The sequence below is a fragment of the Oncorhynchus clarkii genome, chromosome 6 (assembly GCF_045791955.1).
Source record: "Oncorhynchus clarkii lewisi isolate Uvic-CL-2024 chromosome 6, UVic_Ocla_1.0, whole genome shotgun sequence".
In the NCBI taxonomy this organism is placed as follows: domain Eukaryota; kingdom Metazoa; phylum Chordata; class Actinopteri; order Salmoniformes; family Salmonidae; genus Oncorhynchus; species Oncorhynchus clarkii.
The window spans coordinates 84,754,672-84,774,275 of NC_092152.1; the positions used below are offsets into that span (position 1 = coordinate 84,754,672).

At 46.9% G+C, this 19,604-nt stretch overlaps 1 protein-coding gene across 1 annotated transcript in view; it reads right to left on the bottom strand.

Moving 5' to 3' along the window:
• Positions 1-3,572: 3,572 nt before the first annotated feature.
• Positions 3,573-19,604, bottom strand: part of LOC139411744 (palmitoyltransferase ZDHHC7-like) — a 44,273-nt gene continuing 28,241 nt past the window's right edge. Inside the window, exons 7-8 of the mRNA XM_071158438.1 lie at positions 13,059-13,189; positions 3,573-8,746 (exon numbers count right to left, since the gene is read on the bottom strand). Of these exons, the coding sequence (XP_071014539.1) occupies positions 8,567-8,746; positions 13,059-13,189 (311 nt within the window). The 3' untranslated portion in view covers positions 3,573-8,566. The remainder of the gene's footprint in view (positions 8,747-13,058; positions 13,190-19,604) is intronic.

The following is a 19,604-nucleotide window of genomic DNA, read 5'->3' on the forward strand; positions in this document are numbered from 1 at the left end:
GTATTACATTTCTTATCCAGCAGGGGGCAACCTCTTAACATTCATTGTGCATCTATCCTGACATGTTCTCCAAAGCAAAAATGCGATTTAATTAATGAAGTCCTGAAGGTATTGGTTTGAATACAGAATTACATTCTTACTGTATTCTTACAACTATCGTAGGTTTATACAATTGTAACCCCTGACCTTATTTTAGGTACTTACATTTTTGAAACTCAATTCATGTTTCTTCAGATAAAATATACGTGTAGTGATGTCCTATGTATTTTTGTTGTTGTATTATAATATATAATAATATATACCATTGATTTAGTGAAGACAGAGACAGTTGGTCATGGCTAGAAGGGATACAGCATTTGTCAGACGTAACGTCAGATTTGATTTATTTTAGCAGGTTAGGAGAAATTACGCGGCTGGTTGCTGCGTTTGTTTGCCGCGCTCGATTTAAAGGCACAGACTTTAGATTTCTTGGTGTCCGTCATTGATTCTTGAATAATCTGATTTATATGAATCTAATATTAATATTATCTTATCAGATTCAAATTCAGTGCATATTGGTTCACATCCACACGTTTTTGCACAGGGCAATACATGGAACAGCCAAATAGCCATCATTATTTTAATCGAATCAGGTTAATTATGCAAAACAACACATTATAAAGACAATTTGAGACCATTTAAAAACATCTTTCAATAATTGGTAGTAGATACCAGGCACACCGGTTTGGGTGTCACGAACTGCAACTCTGTTAGTTTGTCAACAGTTTCCTGTGTATCAAGAAAGGTCTTGCAAATAAAGGAGCCGAACACTCTAGGAGCTCCGATGCAAAAATGTAATATCCAACGTTTCGACAGACAAGCTGTCTTCATCAGGGTATAATCACAAACACTGTGGGATGACTCGTTTATGTAGTGCCAAAAGAAACACAGGCGTCTGTGATCATGGCCAGGTGTGGCCTAATATCATTGGTTAATTCTCAAATATTAAAATGGCATACAAAGAACAGCATACAAACAACAAATGGATAGCATACATTATAGATAAATTTTGGACCGCACGAGCTTACAAACAATTACAATGGCAAAAGTCACAATAATCACAAGATTATGATCATTATTATGCCCTATGGCACCCTATTCCCTATATAGTGCACTACTTTAGACCAGCCCTACAGCACCCTATTCCCTATATAGTGCACTACATTAGACCAGAGACCTACGGCACCCTATTCCCTACATAGTGCACTACTTTAGACCAGAACCCTAAGCGTTATGTTCTAAGCAGTATAGGGAGTAGGGTACCATTGGGTCAGATCCGTTGTCTTTCAGTGTTCCCTCCGCCCCAACGTATCTAAATAACATACATTCTCATTACAGCATTTTAATGAAAGGCGTGTGTTGTCTTCAGATAGCATGTCTTCAGAGACACATCCTACAGACCCTCAGGGTGTCACGACTTCCGCCAAAGTTGGTCCCTCTCCTTGTTCGGGCTTTCTAGCCATCGCCGATCCACTTTTCATTTTCCATTTGTTTTGTCTTTGTTGTTTTCTACACACCTGGTTTCTATTCCCCAATTACATGTTCATTATTTAACCCTCTGTTTCCCCCATGTTTCTGTGCGTGTTTGTATATAATGTTCAGGTCGTTACTTGTTGGCTGGTATTGTTTGAGTGCTTGTACACTCCTCTCTGCTCTCCTGCACCTGTTCCATGCACCAGTTACCCACAGCCTGACAGAAACACGCACCACAAATGGAGTCAGCAGGAGCAGTTACCCCGGTACTAGGGGTTGAGGAGCGCGTCCAGCAGCATGAGGCGATTCTACAACATCTCGGCACCGCCATGGATCGCGTCCTACAGACGATGGAGCGCTGGGAGAGAAAGAGTTCCTCCACCAGCACCACCAAGGACACCACTGATCACCCCTCCCTCACCCGGTTCCTGTGGGATTCGGCTCTCCCTTCTGAGGGAGTACGATGGGAAGGCAGCGGGATGTCAGGGTTTCCTACTCCAACTGGAGCTCTACCTGGCGACCGTGCACCCAACTCCTTGGGGGGCGCGAGAGCGTGTCCACCCTCGTCTCCTGTCTCTCAGGGAAAGCCCTGGATTGGGCCAACGCGGTATGGGAGGAAGGAGGAGCGGTGCTGGACAAATTTGAGGATTTTACCGTCTCGTGCACCGGAGGCAAGGAGCGCACAGAAGTTCGCATTGGACTTCCGGACCCTGGCCGCCGGCGCAGGGTGGAACAACAGGACCCTGATCGATCACTACCGTTGTAGTTTGCGTGAGGACGTCCGTCGGGAGTTGGCCTGTAGGGACACAACTCTGACCTTCGACCAGCTGGTGGACATTTCCATGAGGTTGGATAACCTGCTGGCTACCCACGGACATCCAGATCGGGGTCTGTCGATTCCATCCCCCAGCACCACCGCTCCGACGCCCATGGAGCTGGGAGGTGCTGCAATTAGGGCGACCGGAGGAGGGTTGATCCATGCACCATCTGTGGTCGCAGAGGGCACACTGCCGGTCGGTGCTGGGGATGTTCCTCTAGGAGTCGAGGCAGCAGGCAGGGCACTATCGTGTCACTCCAGGTGAGTCGGTACCAGGCTCACCCAAAGCCCCCTGTTGCTCACGTGTTTTTGTTTATTAATTTTCCTGAGATTTCCCCGCATAAGGCGCTCATAGAAAATTGGATCTCAGGAGCGCTTAAAACCCGGTGCGTATCCGGGAGGGGGACGAGTGGAAGACGGCATTTAGTACCACCTCTGGGCACTATGAGTACATCGTAATGCCGTACCGGTTGATGAATGCTCCATCAGTATTCCAAGCCTTTGTAGACAAGATTTTCAGGGACCTGCACGGGTAGGGTGTAGTGGTGTATATCGACGACATTCTGATACACTCCGGTACACGCGCCGAGCATGTGTCCCTGGTGCGCAAGGTGCTTGGTAGACTGTTGGAGCATGACCTGTACGTCAAGGCTGAGAAATGCCTGTTTTTTTCAGTCAGTCTCCTTCCTAGGGTACCGCATTTCCACGTCAGGGGTGGAGATGGAGAGTGACCGCATTTCAGCCGTGTGTAATTGGCCGACTCCCACCACGGTTAAGGAAGTGCAGCGGTTTCTAGTTTGCCAACTACTACCAGAGGTTTATCCGGGGTTGGGGACAGGTAGCGGCTCCCATTACCTCACTGCTGAAGGGGGGGCCGGTGCGTTTACAGTGGTCGGCTGAGGCGGCCAGGGCTTTTGGTCACCTGAAGGCTCTGTTTACCTCGGCTCCGGTGCTGGCTCATCCGGATCCCTCTTTGGCGTTCATAGTGGAGGTGGACGAGTCCGAGGCTGTTCATGGAATAAATGACCTTGTACACTCCTCTCTGCTCTCCTGCACCTGTTCCATGCACCAGTTACCCACAGCCTGACAGAAACACGCACCACAAATGGAGTCAGCAGGAGCAGGTACCCACAGCCTGACAAACACGCACCACAAGTCAGCAGGACCAGTTACCCACAGCCTGACACAGGGAGTAAAATAATGAGATCCTTTTTCCACATCAGGCTTTTACATATGGGACATGTTGTTCACAGACTAAAGCTCTTTATTTTAAAACAAATTATATCTACAATCATAAACCAAATGGTTACAGTTTAAAACATACAGCATTAATCAATGGCGGATATTTGCATGATTGATGATTGTATTGATTAGGGTAACGCATATCTCATAAAACAAACGGGTGGTTGATGATCATCAATACCCTGTGTCACAATGGCTCTGTTGTGAAGACAACTAAATCAGCAGAGAGATGAGGTCAGGAGGGCTGAGGGAGAACAAAATGGTGGACTGAATTAGCCTTCATCATGAGGGAGGTCAGGAGGGCTGAGGGAGAACAAAATGGTGGACTGAATTAGCCTTCATCATGAGGGAGGTCAGGAGGGCTGAGGGGGAACAAAATGGTGGACTGAATTAGCCTTCATCATGAGGGAGGTCAGGAGGGCTGAGGGGGAACAAAATGGTGGACTGAATTAGCCTTCATCATGAGGGAGGTCAGGAGGGCTGAGGGGGAACAAAATGGTGGACTGAATTTGCCTTCATCATGAGGGAGGTCAGGAGGGCTGAGGGGGAACAAAATGGTGGACTGAATTAGCCTTCATCATGAGGGAGGTCAGGAGGGCTGAGGGGGAACAAAATGGTGGACTGAATTAGCCTTCATCATGAGGGAGGTCAGGAGGGCTGAGGGGGAACAAAATGGTGGACTAAATTAGCCTTTATCATGAGGGAGGTCAGGAGGGCTGAGGGGGAACAAAATGGTGGACTAAATTAGCCTTCATCATGAGGGAGGTCAGGAGGGCTGAGGGGAAACAAAATGGTGGACTGAATTAGCCTTCATCATGAGGGAGGTCAGGAGGGCTGAGGGGGAACAAAATGGTGGACTGAATTAGCCTTCATCATGAGGGAGACCCATTGCTTCACCAATGAAGTTTGTATTAAAGGCTGTGTGTTCCAACTGGCTGCCTATTCCCTAAATAATGCACTTTCTATGGCTCTGGTCAAAAGTAGTGCACTATATAGGGAATAGGGTGCCAGTTGGGACAAACCCAAAGCTCCAAGTATGGGAAGCATTGGTAAAGGGGGGGACTTGGGAAACACTGGTAAAGGGGGGGACTTGGGAAACACTGGTAAAGGGGGGACTTGGGGTCTGGGAAACACTGGTAAAGGGGGGGACTTAGGAAACACTGGTAAAGGGGGGGACTTGGGAAACACTGGTAAAGGGGGGGACTTGGGAAACACTGGTAAAGGGGGGGACTTGGGAAACACTGGTAAAGGGGGGGACTTGGGAAACACTGGTAAAGGGGGGGACTTGGGAAACACTGGTAAAGGGGGGGGGGACTTGGGGTCTGGGAAACACTGGTAAAGGGGGGGACTTGGGAAACACTGGTAAAGGGGGGGACTTGGGAAACACTGGTAAAGGGGGGGACTTGGGGTCTGGGAAACACTGTAGCAGCTCCTAAACAAGGAGGAAAAACAACCAATGAGACAAAATACAAAGAATCAACAAAAATACATTTTTCAGCGTTTCGGATTTGCTCAATTCTGGTAGTACCTCCCCCGTGTAAATGTGTTTGTCCCATTTGAGTCTACTGAACATGGTCCTGAACATGGTTAATGTCAGTAGTGATGGTCTGTGTTCAGTAGGGTAGAGTCTATGTCCAGGATGTTTAATGATGTCAGGACACTTGGGTTGTGGCCAGAGGCAGGGAGGATCAGGATGTTTAATGATGTCAGGACACTTGGGTTGTGGCCAGAGGCAGGGAGGATCAGGATGTTTAATGTCAGGACACTTGAGTTGTGGCCAGAGGCAGGGAGGATCAGGATGTTTAATGTCAGGAAACTTGGGTTGTGACCAGAGGCAGGGAGGATCAGGATGTTTAATGTCAGGACACTTGGGTTGTGACCAGAGGCAGGGAGGATCAGGATGTTTAATGTCAGGACACTTGGGTTGTGGCCAGAGGCAGGGAGGATAAGGCTTCTTGAGAAGCGTCACAGAACCACACGAGCTCAACACAGTCTTCATCCCTGTCACCTGTTTGTCCTCAGTGCCTGAAGTGTTCATGTCCTGGAGTGTAGTTAACTCAGAACGTCATTTCACTCCTGTCCCATCTGTCCATTGGGTGTCCTAGACAAGTCCTGGAGTGTAGTTAACTCAGAACGTCATTTCACCCCTGTCCCATCTGTCCATTGGGTGTCCTAGACAAGTCCTGGAGTGTAGTTAACCCAGAACGTCATTTCACTCCTGTCCCATCTGTCCATTGGGTGTCCTAGACAAGTCCTGGAGTGTAGTTAACTCAGAACGTCATTTCACTCCTGTCCCGTCTGTCCATTGGGTGTCCTAGACAAGTCCTGGAGTGTAGTTAACCCAGAACGTCATTTCACTCCTGTCCCGTCTGTCCATTGGGTGTCCTAGACAAATCCTGTTTATTTTCACCTACCTCATCCCCATACTGTTTTTATTTATTTACTTTTCTGCTCTTTTGCACACCAATATCTCTACCTGTACATAACCATCTGATCATTTATCACTCCAGTGTTGTTAATCTGCAAAATTGTAATTATTTGCCTACCTCCTCATGCCTTTTGCACACAATGTATATAGACTCTCCTTTTTTCTACTGTATTATTGACTTGTTAATTGTTTACTCCATGTGTAACTCTGTGTTGTCTGTTCACACTGCTATGCTTTATCTTGGCCAGGTCGCAGTTGTAAATGAGAACTTGTTCTCAACTAGCCTACCTGGTTAAATAAAGGGGAAATAAGTAAATAAAATAAAATAACGTCCAATCACAACTCAGTGTCTTCAGAGCAGAACAATGATTGTGACTGACACCTCGACAGTTCCATACTGCAGGTTCTTCATCAAAAAGACAGAAGAGGAGCTCCTTAAAAAAGCAAACTGGCTGGCTGACTGACTGACTGGCTGACTGACTGGCTGACTGACTGGCTGACTGGCTGGCTGGCTGACTGACTGGCTGACTGACTGACTGGCTGACTGACTGGCTGACTGGCTGGCTGACTGACTGGCTGACTGGCTGACTGACTGGCTGACTGGCTGGCTGACTGACTGGCTGACTGACTGGCTGACTGGCTGACTGACTGGCTGACTGGCTGGCTGATTGACTGACTGGCTGACTGACTGGCTGGCTGGCTGGCTGACTGACTGACTGGCTGATTGACTGACTGGCTGGCTGACTGAATGGGACTCACAGCAGAGGAGGGCAGGCTGGTCTCTCCCTGTCCCAGAACAGTGGCAGTTGAGTGATCACTATCAAACACAAAAGGATTAGCGGCCAATGGTTCATCTTGAGATTCAGCCCCAGTCTCTCTGTGTGGAGAACAGACCCAGATACAGACCCAGATTCAGCCCTAGTCTCTCTGTGTGGAGGACAGACCCAGATACAGACCCAGATTCAGCCCTAGTCTCTCTGTGTGGAGGACAGACCCAGATACAGACCCAGAAACATATTCAGCCCTAGTCTCTCTGTGTGGACAGACTGACCCAGATACAGACCCATATTCAGCCCTAGTCTCTCTGTGTGGAGGACAGACCCAGACCCATATTTAGCCCTAGTCTCTCTGTGTAGAGGACTGACCCAGATACAGACCCAGAAACATATTCAGCCCTAGTCTCTCTGTGTGGAGGACAGACCCAGATACAGACCCATATTCAGCCCTAGTCTCTCTGTGTGGAGGACAGACCCAGATAAAGCCCTAGTCTCTCTGTGTGGACAGACTGACCCAGATAAAGCCCTAGTCTCGCTGTGTGGACAGACTGACCCAGATAAAGCCCTAGTCTCTCTGTGTGGACAGACTGACCCAGATAAAGCCCTAGTCTCTCTGTGTGGAGGACAGACCCAGATAAAGCCCTAGTCTCGCTGTGTGGAGGACAGACCCAGATAAAGCCCTAGTCTCGCTGTGTGGACAGACTGACCCAGATAAAGCCCTAGTCTCTCTGTGTTGAGGACAGACCCATATTCAGCCCTAGTCTCTCTGTGTGGACAGACTGACCCAGATAAAGCCCTAGTCTCTCTGTGTGGACAGACTGACCCAGATAAAGCCCTAGTCTCTCTGTGCGGACAGACTGACCCAGATAAAGCCCTAGTCTCGCTGTGTGGAGGACAGACCCAGATAAAGCCCTAGTCTCGCTGTGTGGACAGACTGACCCAGATAAAGCCCTAGTCTCTCTGTGTGGAGGACAGACCCAGATAAAGCCCTAGTCTCTCTGTGTGGAGGACAGACCCAGATAAAGCCCTAGTCTCGCTGTGTGGACAGACTGACCCAGATAAAGCCCTAGTCTCTCTGTGTGGAGGACAGACCCAGATAAAGCCCTAGTCTCTCTGTGTTGAGGACAGACCCAGATAAAGCCCTAGTCTCTCTGTGTTGAGGACAGACCCAGATAAAGCCCTAGTCTCTCTGTGTGGAGGACAGACCCAGATAAAGCCCTAGTCTCTCTGTGTGGAGGACAGACCCAGATAAAGCCCTAGTCTCTCTGTGTTGAGGACAGACCCAGATACAGGTCTCCCTGTCAGTGGGGTGGAGACAGCCATGCTGGAAGCACTTTTTCTAAGGGCAGAGAGTCAGGGACTTCAGGGGAGCCCCTGTAGTGTGTATGGGGGGGTACAGCTGTTCTACATTACGTAGGTCACAGATCACACCCCCATTCTATCAGTCCAGGGGTACCACCAGAACCCCCATGATGTGTTCAACGGTCCAGAGAGATCCGGGGGTATCAGACGGTCCAGAGAGGTCCGGGGGTATCAGACGGTCCAGAGAGGTCCGCGGGTATCAGACTGTCCAGAGAGGTCCGGGATACCAGACGGTCCAGAGAGGTCCGGGGGTACCAGACGGTCCAGAGAGGTCCGGGGGTATCAGATGGTCCAGAGAGGTCCGGGGGTACCAGACGGTCCAGAGGTTCCGGGGGTATCAGATGGTCCAGAGAGGTCCGAGGCTATCAGACGGTCCAGAAAGGTCCGAGGCTATCAGACGGGGAAGAGCTGTGTTTGGCTGCTCAGCCCTCAGACAGAGAACTCCACACCACTACGGCGTGTACGTGTCATCAGTAGGCGCCGCAGACGCAGGCCGGTGAATGGGTTGAACCAGAGGAAGGAGGGTGGGCCTCCGAACACGGCCTTCATCACCTCCCAGCGCACACGCCGCTCCCACGTCGGCTTCTCATTCTTCAGACGCTCGATCTCCTGGGAGATGAAACAGACACAGACAGACAGACACAGACCGACAGACAGACACAGACCGACAGACAGACACAGACCGACAGACAGACAGACACAGACCGACAGACAGACAGACACAGACCGACAGACAGAGACACAGACCGACAGACAGACACAGACCGACAGACAGACACAGACCGACAGACAGACACAGACAGACAGACACAGACCGACAGACAGACACAGACCGACAGACACAGACCGACAGACAGACACAGACCGACAGACAGACAGACACAGACCGACAGACAGACAGACAGACACAGACCGACAGACAGACACAGACCGACAGACAGACACAGACCGACAGACAGACACAGACCGACAGACAGACACAGACCGACAGACACAGACAGACAGACACAGACCGACAGACAGACACAGACCGACAGACAGACACAGACCGACAGACAGACACAGACCGACAGACACAGACAGACAGACACAGACCGACAGACAGACACAGACCGACAGACAGACACACAGACACAGACACAGACCGACAGACACAGACCGACAGACAGACACAGACCGACAGACAGACACAGACCGACAGACAGACACAGACCGACAGACAGACACAGACCGACAGACAGACACAGACCGACAGACAGACAGACAGACAGACAGACAGACACAGACCGACAGACAGACACAGACCGACAGACAGACACAGAAAACAGACAGACAGACACTTTAGTCAACATACTAGTTTAATGAAACCGTGCTACTGCTGCCTCAACTAGGTCGATTCAGGACAGACATTTTGTCCTATTTGTTCATGAATATCAGGGGAAAACTGAAGGAGTTGGACCAGAATGATCTGTAGTCCAGTCAGACTAGGAGATGAGATGAACCTGGAGAGGAGAGACACCAGCTACTCTGTTACTAACCCAACTGGTATTATTACTAGGCTGAGGGACCAGTTACTAACCCAACTGGTATTATTACTAGGCTGAGGGACCAGTCACTAACCCAACTGTTATTATTACTAGACTGAGGGACCAGTTACTAACCCAACTGGTATTATTACTAGACTGAGGGACCAGTTACTAACCCAACTGTTATTATTACTAGACTGAGGGACCAGTTACTTTGAGGTGATCTGTGATAGTCAGTAGTTACTACCACAGCTATCTGCCAGGAGAAGCTGCAGACAGAAGCCTATATATACCCGTATAGACTTGGTTACAGTCACAGAGAGCTTCTAGTTGGGTTAAAATAAAGTCAGATTGAATTGAGGTCATTCCCCATAACTAGGGTCAGGTTGTGAACTCTGAAGGTCAGGGGTCAATCCTAAATCCTTCAGCATAATACACCTTCATTTAATCACCTGATTTTGGAAAGCAACAGAAAGTAAACCCAGGGAAACAGGCAGTGAACCATTCAATGACCGAGGTTCACTGTTCCTGTAAACCAGTGGAGGAAAGAACTGACAGTTGAAGTGGGAAGTTTACATACACCTTAGCCAAATACATTTAAACTCAGTTCTTCACAATTCCTGACATTTGATCTTAGTAAAAATTCCCTGTCTTAGGTCAGTTAGAATCACCACTTTATTTTAAGAATGTGAAATGTCAGAATAATAGTAGAGAGAATGATTTATTTCAGCTTTTATTTCTTTCATCACATTCCCAATGGGTCAGATGTTTAGATACACTCAATTAGTATTTGGTAGCATTACCTTTAAATTGTTTAACTTGGGTCAAACGTTTTGGGTAGCCTTCCACAAGCTTCCCACAATAAGTTGGGTAAATTTTGTCCCATTCCTCCTGACAGAGCTGGTGTAAATGAGTCAGGTTTGTAGGCCTCCTTGCTCGAACACGCTTTTTCAGTTCTGCCCACACATTTTAGACAGGATTGAGGTCAGGGCTTTGTGATGGCCACTCCAATACCTTGACTTTGTTGTCCTTAAGCTATTTTTCCACAACTTTGGAAGTATGATTGGGGTCATTGCAAGACCCATTAACGACCAAGCTTCAACTTCCTGACTGATGTCTTGAGATGTTGCTTCAATATATCCACATAATTTTCCTTCATCATGATGCCATCTATTTTGTGAAGTGCACCAGTCCCTCCTGCCCCAAAGCACCCCATAACATGATGCTGCCACCATCGTGCTTCACGGGTGGGATGGTGTTCTTCGGCTCGCAAGTCCCCCCCTTTTTCTTCCAAACACGACGATGGTCATTATGGCCAAACAGTTATATTTTTGTTTCATCAGACCGGAGGACATTTCTTCAACGATCTTTGTCCCCATGTGCAGTTGCAAACCGTAGTCTGGCTTTTTTTATGGCGGTTTTGGAGCAGTGACTTCTTCCTTGCTGAGCGGCCTTTCAGGTTGTCGATGTAGGACTCGTTTTACTGTGGATATAGATACTTTTGTACCGGTTTCCTCCAGCATCTTCACACTGTCCTTTGCTGTTGTTCTAGGATTGATTTGCACTTTTCGCACCAAAGTACATTCATCTCTAGGAGACAGAATGCGTCTCCTTCCTGAGCGGTATGACGGCTGCTTGGTCCCATGGTGTTTATACTTGCATACTATTGTTTGTACAGATGAACGTGGCATCTTCAGGCGTTTGGAAAATGCTCCGAAGGATGAACCAGAGGTCTTGGCTGATTTCTTTAGATTTTCCCATGATGTCAAGCAAAGAGGCACTGAGTTTGAAGCTAGGCCTTGAAATACATCCACAGGTACATCTCCAATTGATTCAAATTATGTCAATTAGCCAATCAGAAGCTTCTAAAGCCCTGACATCATTTTCTAGAATTTTCCAAGCTGTTTAAAGGCACAGTCAACTTAGTGTATGTAAACTTCTGACCCACTGGAATTGTGATACAGTGAATTATAAGTGAAATCATCTGTAAATAATTGTTGGAAAATGTACTTGTGTCATGCATAAAGTAGATGTTCTAACCGACTTGCCAAAACTATAGTTTGTTAACAAGACATTTGTGGAGTGGTTGAAAAACGAGTTTTAATGAGTCCAACCTAAGTGTATGTAAACTTCCGACTTCAACTGTACTTGTACATTTACTTTCGATACGTACGTACATTTAAAACCAAATACTTTTACTCAAGTAGTATTTTACTGGGTGACTTTCACTCAAGTAGTATTTGACTGGGTGACTTTTACTCAAGTAGTATTTGACTGGGTGACTTTTACTCAAGTAGTATTTGACTGGGTGACTTTTACTCAAGTAGTATTTGACTGGGTGACTTTTACTCAAGTAGTATTTGACTGGGTGACTTTTACTCAAGTTGTATTTTACTGGGTGACTTTTACTCAAGTAGTATTTTACTGGGTGACTTTTACTCAAGTAGTATTTTACTGGGTGACTTTTACTTTCACTCAAGTAGTATCTTACTGGGTGACTTTTACTCAAGTAGTATTTTACTGGGTGACTTTTACTCAAGTAGTATTTTACCTGGGTGACTTTTACTCAAGTAGTATTTGACTGGGTGACTTTTACTCAAGTAGTATTTGACTGGGTGACTTTTACTCAAGTAGTATTTGACTGGGTGACTTTTACTCAAGTAGTATTTTACATGGGTGACTTTTACTCATGTAGTATTTTACTGGGTGACTTTTACTCAAGTAGTATTTTACTGGGTGACTTTTACTTTCACTCAAGTAGTATTTTACAGGGTGACTTTTACTCAAGTAGTATTTTACTGGGTGATTTTCACTCAAGTAGTATTTTACCAGGTGACTTTTACTCAAGTAGTATTTTACCTGGGTGACTTTTACTCAAGTAGTATTTTACTGGGTGACTTTCACTCAAGTAGTATTTTACTGGGTGACTTTTACTCAAGTAGTATTTTACTGGGTGACTTTTACTCAAGTAGTATTTTACCTGGGTGACTTTTACTCAAGTAGTATTTTAGCTGGGTGACTTTCCCTCAAGTAGTATTTTACTGGGTGACTTTCACTCAAGTAGTATTTTCCTGGGTGACTTTTACTCAAGTAGTATTTTACTGGGTGACTTTCACTCAAGTAGTATTTTATTGGGTGACTTTCACTTTTACTTGATTCATTATCTATTAAAGTATCTTTACTTTTACTCAAGTATGAGAATTGAGAACTTTTTCCACCACTGCAGGCTGGTGTTAACCTTGACAAGTGTTTCTTTAAGTGGTTGACAAGTGTTCCTTTAAGTGGTGACGACCACAGAGCTTCTTCCACCACTGCAGGCTGGGCACGGTGTCAGTAATAATGTGTTAACCTTGACTTCCTTTAAGTGGTGACGACCACAGAGCTTGGTACCTCACCGTCTCGTCATTGCAGATGGAGTGTATCTGCGTTCCGAACATCACTACGGTGAAGGTGAGGAAGAGGAAGGCCTCCAGACAGAGGAAGATCATCAGCATCACCGCCACTGGCGGAGAGAAGTCGGTGCATTCTGGGAGATGGATTTGTGGGAGAGGAGAGGGGTGTCATTATTTTGACAGAGGGGGAGAGGGGTGTCATTATTTTGACAGAGGAGGAGAGGGGTGTCATTATTTTTACAGAGGAGGAGAGGGGTGTCATTATTTTGACAGAGGGGGAGAGGGGTGTCATTATTTTGACAGAGGAGGAGAGGGGTGTCATTATTTTGACAGAGGAGGAGAGGGGTGTCATTATTTTGACAGAGGGGGAGAGGGGTGTCATTATTTTGACAGAGGAGAGGGGTGTCAATATTTTTGACAGAGGGGGAGAGGGGTGTCATTATTTTGACAGAGGGGGAGAGGGGTGTCATTATTTTGACAGAGGAGAGGGGTGTCATTATTTTGACAGAGGGGGAGAGGGGTGTCATTATTTTGACAGAGGGGGAGAGGGGTGTCATTATTTTGACAGAGGGGGAGAGGGTGTCATTATTTTGACAGAGGGGGAGAGGGGTGTCATTATTTTGACAGAGGAGAGGGTGTCATTATTTTGACAGAGGAGAGGGGTGTCATTGTTTTGACAGAGGAGGAGAGGGGTGTCATTATTTTGACAGAGGGGGTGAGGGGTGTCATTATTTTGACAGAGGAGGAGAGGGGTGTCATTATTTTGACAGAGGAGGAGAGGGGTGTCATTATTTTGACAGAGGAGGAGAGGGGTGTCATTATTTTGACAGAGGAGGAGAGGAGTGTCATTATTTTGACAGAGGAGAGGGGTGTCATTATTTTGACAGAGGAGGAGAGGGGTGTCATTATTTTGACAGAGGAGGAGAGGGGTGTCATTATTTTGACAGAGGAGGAGAGGAGTGTCATTATTTTGACAGAGGAGAGGGGTGTCATTATTTTGACAGAGGAGGAGAGGGGTGTCATTATTTTGACAGAGGAGAGGGGTGTCATTATTTTGACAGAGGAGGAGGGGTGTCATTATTTTGACAGAGGAGGAGAGGGGTGTCATTATTTTGACAGAGGAGAGGGGTGTCATTGTTTTGACAGAGGAGGAGAGGGGTGTCATTATTTTGACAGAGGGGGTGAGGGGTGTCATTATTTTGACAGAGGAGGAGAGGGGTGTCATTATTTTGACAGAGGAGGAGAGGGGTGTCATTATTTTGACAGAGGAGGAGAGGAGTGTCATTATTTTGACAGAGGAGAGGGGTGTCATTATTTTGACAGAGGAGGAGAGGGGTGTCATTATTTTGACAGAGGAGGAGGGGTGTCATTATTTTGACAGAGGAGGAGAGGGGTGTCATTATTTTGACAGAGGAGGAGAGGAGTGTCATTATTTTGACAGAGGAGAGGGGTGTCATTATTTTGACAGAGGAGGAGAGGGGTGTCATTATTTTTACAGAGGAGGAGAGGGGTGTCATTATTTTGACAGAGGGGGAGAGGGGTGTCATTATTTTGACAGAGGAGGAGAGGGGTGTCATTATTTTGACAGAGGAGGAGAGGGGTGTCATTATTTTGACAGAGGGGGAGAGGGGTGTCATTATTTTGACAGAGGAGAGGGGTGTCAATATTTTTGACAGAGGGGGAGAGGGGTGTCATTATTTTGACAGAGGGGGAGAGGGGTGTCATTATTTTGACAGAGGAGAGGGGTGTCATTATTTTGACAGAGGGGGAGAGGGGTGTCATTATTTTGACAGAGGGGGAGAGGGGTGTCATTATTTTGACAGAGGGGGAGAGGGTGTCATTATTTTGACAGAGGGGGAGAGGGGTGTCATTATTTTGACAGAGGAGAGGGTGTCATTATTTTGACAGAGGAGAGGGGTGTCATTGTTTTGACAGAGGAGGAGAGGGGTGTCATTATTTTGACAGAGGGGGTGAGGGGTGTCATTATTTTGACAGAGGAGGAGAGGGGTGTCATTATTTTGACAGAGGAGGAGAGGGGTGTCATTATTTTGACAGAGGAGGAGAGGGGTGTCATTATTTTGACAGAGGAGGAGAGGAGTGTCATTATTTTGACAGAGGAGAGGGGTGTCATTATTTTGACAGAGGAGGAGAGGGGTGTCATTATTTTGACAGAGGAGGAGAGGGGTGTCATTATTTTGACAGAGGAGGAGAGGAGTGTCATTATTTTGACAGAGGAGAGGGGTGTCATTATTTTGACAGAGGAGGAGAGGGGTGTCATTATTTTGACAGAGGAGAGGGGTGTCATTATTTTGACAGAGGAGGAGGGGTGTCATTATTTTGACAGAGGAGGAGAGGGGTGTCATTATTTTGACAGAGGAGAGGGGTGTCATTGTTTTGACAGAGGAGGAGAGGGGTGTCATTATTTTGACAGAGGGGGTGAGGGGTGTCATTATTTTGACAGAGGAGGAGAGGGGTGTCATTATTTTGACAGAGGAGGAGAGGGGTGTCATTATTTTGACAGAGGAGGAGAGGAGTGTCATTATTTTGACAGAGGAGAGGGGTGTCATTATTTTGACAGAGGAGGAGAGGGGTGTCATTATTTTGACAGAGGAGGAGGGGTGTCATTATTTTGACAGAGGAGGAGAGGGGTGTCATTATTTTGACAGAGGAGGAGAGGGGTGTCATTATTTTGACAGAGGAGGAGAGGGGTGTCATTATTTTGTCCTCTGATCATAAAGGTTCTATTAACGTTTAAAAGCATTTAAAATCAAATGTATCATCATCATCATCATCATCATCATTATAAACATTATCATCATCATTATAAACATCATCATCATCATAATCACCATCATCATCATTATTATAAACATCATTATCATCAATATTCTTCATTATTATAATCATCATCCTCATCATCATCATTATTTCATCATCATATCCAAGATGGCGTAGCAGTCAGGCATCTTTGTCTTCGTCTTGTCGCGTCCAGTGTATATATATTTTCTTCTTTGCATTTCCTTCACATTTATTTTTACAATATTTTTTAAACCTCAACTTCAACGCGCCTCACCCAATGTGGTATAGATCTGCTATTTTCTTTACTTTAGAACCGGAACCCCCAACAGAAGCTAGCAGTCAGCTAGCCGCTGCTAGCGGTCATAAGCTAACCTTTAGCCCGGACAACTCCTGCCAGTCTGCACAGCGCGATTCAACCCAGAGCATACTGGACTCTTTTTCCCCACATATATTGATTCCTACCGCTCTGAACCTTCTCATCTGGATCATCACGGCTAGCTAGCTGCTACCCCCTGGCTAACGTCTCTGTCCAGAAGAAAGCACAAATTAGCCTGGAGCTAGCCTGTGCTAGAGGTCCATCAGCAAATACCTATTTAGCCAATTGGCCTGGACCCTTTTATTACACGGAGCCCCGATGATCCTTCATGATTGGTCTACCGACGTAAGCCGCCCAAGGGGGTTTTCAACAGGCTCCTCCGTCACGACTTCCCCTGAATGCCCATCTGCTAGCCCCGGACCGCTAGCTATCTAGAGCATATCGGACTGTTAGCTGAAGAGGTCCATCAGCCACTTGGGCTACAATACCTAATATGCCAATTGGCCTGGACCCTTTTATTACACGGAGCCCTGCCGATCCGTCACGACTTGTCTGCCAATGTAACCGCCCGAGGGGGCTACAACAGACTCTTCCGTTGCGACATCCCCCATAAGGCACTTCTGCGAGTCTGCTAGCCCCGGCCCGCTAGCTGTCTGAATCGCCGTGTCTCCAGCTCGCCTAGCTACTCACTAGACCCCATGATCACTCGGCTACGCACGCCTCTCCCTGTAAATATGCCTTGTCCATCGCTTTTTTGGTTAGTGATTACGGTCTTATTTCACTGTAGAGCCTCCAGCCCTGCTCAATATGCCTCAGCTAACCATTTTGTTCCACCTCCCACACATGCGGTGACATCACCTGGTTTAAATTATGTTTCTAGAGACAATATCTCTCTCATCATCACTCAATGCCTAGGTTTACCTCCACTGTATTCACATTCTACCATACCCTTGTCTGTACATTATGCCTTGAATCTATTCTATCGGGCCCAGAAACCTGCTCCTTTTACTCTCTGTTCCGAACGTACTAGACGACCAGTTCTTATAGCCTTTAGCCGCACCCTCATCCTACTCCTCCTCTGGTGATGTAGAGGTGAATCCAGGTCCTGCAGTGCCTAGCTCCACTCCCATTCCCTAGGGCTATCTCTGTTGATGACCTCTGTAACCGTAAAAGCCTTGGTTTCGTGCATTTTAACATAAGAAGCCTCCTCAAGTTTGTTTTATTCACTGCTTTACCACACCCTGCCAACGCGAATGTCCTAGCTGTGTCTGAATCCTGGCTTAGGAAGGCCACCAAAAACCCTGACATTTCCATCCCCAACTATAACATTTTCCGACAAGATAGAAATGCCAAAGGGGGTGGAGTTACAGGCTATCTCTGCAGTAGATTGCATCAATTAACCTACCAGATACAACCCCAAATCCGTAAACACGGGCAACCTCATAGATGTCATCCTAACCAACCTGCCCTCCAAATACACCTCTGCTGTCTTCAACCAGGATCTCAGAGATCACTGCCTCAGTGCCGACCAGCCCTCATCACTGTCAAACGCTCCCTAAAACACTTCAGGGAGCAGGCATTTCAAATCGACCTGGCCCGGGTATCCTGGAAGGATATTGACTTCATTCCGTCAGTAGAGGATGCCTGGTTATTCATTAAAAGTGCTTTCCTCACCATCTTAAATAAGCATGCCCCATTCAAGAAATTTAGAACCAGGAACAGATATAGCCCTTGGTTCACTCCAGACCTGACTGCCCTTGACCAGCACAAAAACATCCTGTGGCGTACTGCATTAGCATCGAACAGCCCCCGCGATATGCAACTTTTCAGGGAAGTTAGGAACCAATATACACGGGCAGTTAGGAAAGCAAAGGCTAGCTTTTTCAAACAGAAATTTGCATCCTGTAGTACCAACTCAAAAATGTTCTGGGACACTGTAAAGTCCATGGAAAATAAGAGCACCTCCTCCCAGCTGCCCACTGCTCTGAGGCTAGGAAACACTGTCACCACAGATAAATACACGATAATTGGGAATTTCAAGAAGCATTTTTCTACGGCTGGCCATGCTTTCCACCTTGCTACCCCTACCCCGGTCAACAGCCTTGTGCCCCCCTCAGCAACTTGCCCAAGCCTCCCCATTTCTCCTTCCCCCAAATCCAGATAGCCGATGTTCTGAAAAAGCTGCAAAATCTGGACCTCTACAAATCAGCCAGCCTAGACACTCTGGACCCCCTCTTTCTAAAATTATCCGCCGCAATTGTTGCAACCCTTATTACTAGCCTGTTCAACCTCTCTTTCGTATCGTCTGAGATTCCTAAAGATTGGAAACCTGCCGCGGTCATCCCCCTCTTCAAAGGGGGAAACACTCTAGACCCAAACTGTTATAGACCTATATCTATCCTACCCTGTCTTTCTAAGGTCTTCGAAAGCCAAGTTAACAAACAGCTCACAGACCATTTCGAATCCCACCATTGCTTCTCCGCTATGCAATCTGGTTTCAGAGCTGGTCATGGGTGCACCTCAGCCACGCTCAAGATCCTAAACGATATCATAACCACCATCGATAAGAGACAATACTGTGCAGCCGTATTCATCGACCTGGCCAAGGTTTTCGACTCTGTCAATCACAGCATTCTTATCGGCAGACTCAATAGCCTTGGCTTCTCAAATGACTGCCTCGCCTGGTTCACCAACTACTTCTCTGATAGAGTTCAGTGTGTCAAATCAGAGGGTCTGCTGTCCGGACCTCTGGCAGTCTCCATGGGGGTGCCACAGGGTTCAATTCTTGGACCGACTCTCTTCTCTGTATACATCAATGATGTCGCTCTTGCTGCTGGTGATTCTCTCATCCACCTCTACGCAGACGACACCATTCTGTATACTTCTGGCCCTTCTTTGGACACTGTGCTAACTAACCTCCAGATGCCATACAACTCTCCTTCCGTGGCCTCCAACTGCTCTTAAATGCAAGTAAAACTAAATGCATGCTCTTCAACCGATCGCTGTCCGCACCTGCCCGCCCGTCCAGCATCACTACTCTGGACGGCTCTGACTTAGAATATGTGGACAACTACAAATACTTAGGTGTCTGGTTAGACTGAAAACTCTCCTTCCAGACCCACATCAAACATCTCCAATCCAAAGTTAAATCTAGAATCAGCTTTCTATTTCGCAACAAAGCATTCTTCACTCATGCTGCCAAACATACCCTTGTAAAACTGACCATACTACCGATCGTCGACTTTGGCGATGTCATTCACAAAATAGCCTCCAATACCCTACTCAATAAATTGGATGCAGTCTATCACAGTAACATCTGTTTTGTCACCAAAGCCCCATATACTACCCACCACTACTTCGCCACCATGGCCTATTTATTGCCTTACCTCTCTTATCCTACCTCATTTGCACATGCTGTATATAGATGTTTCTAC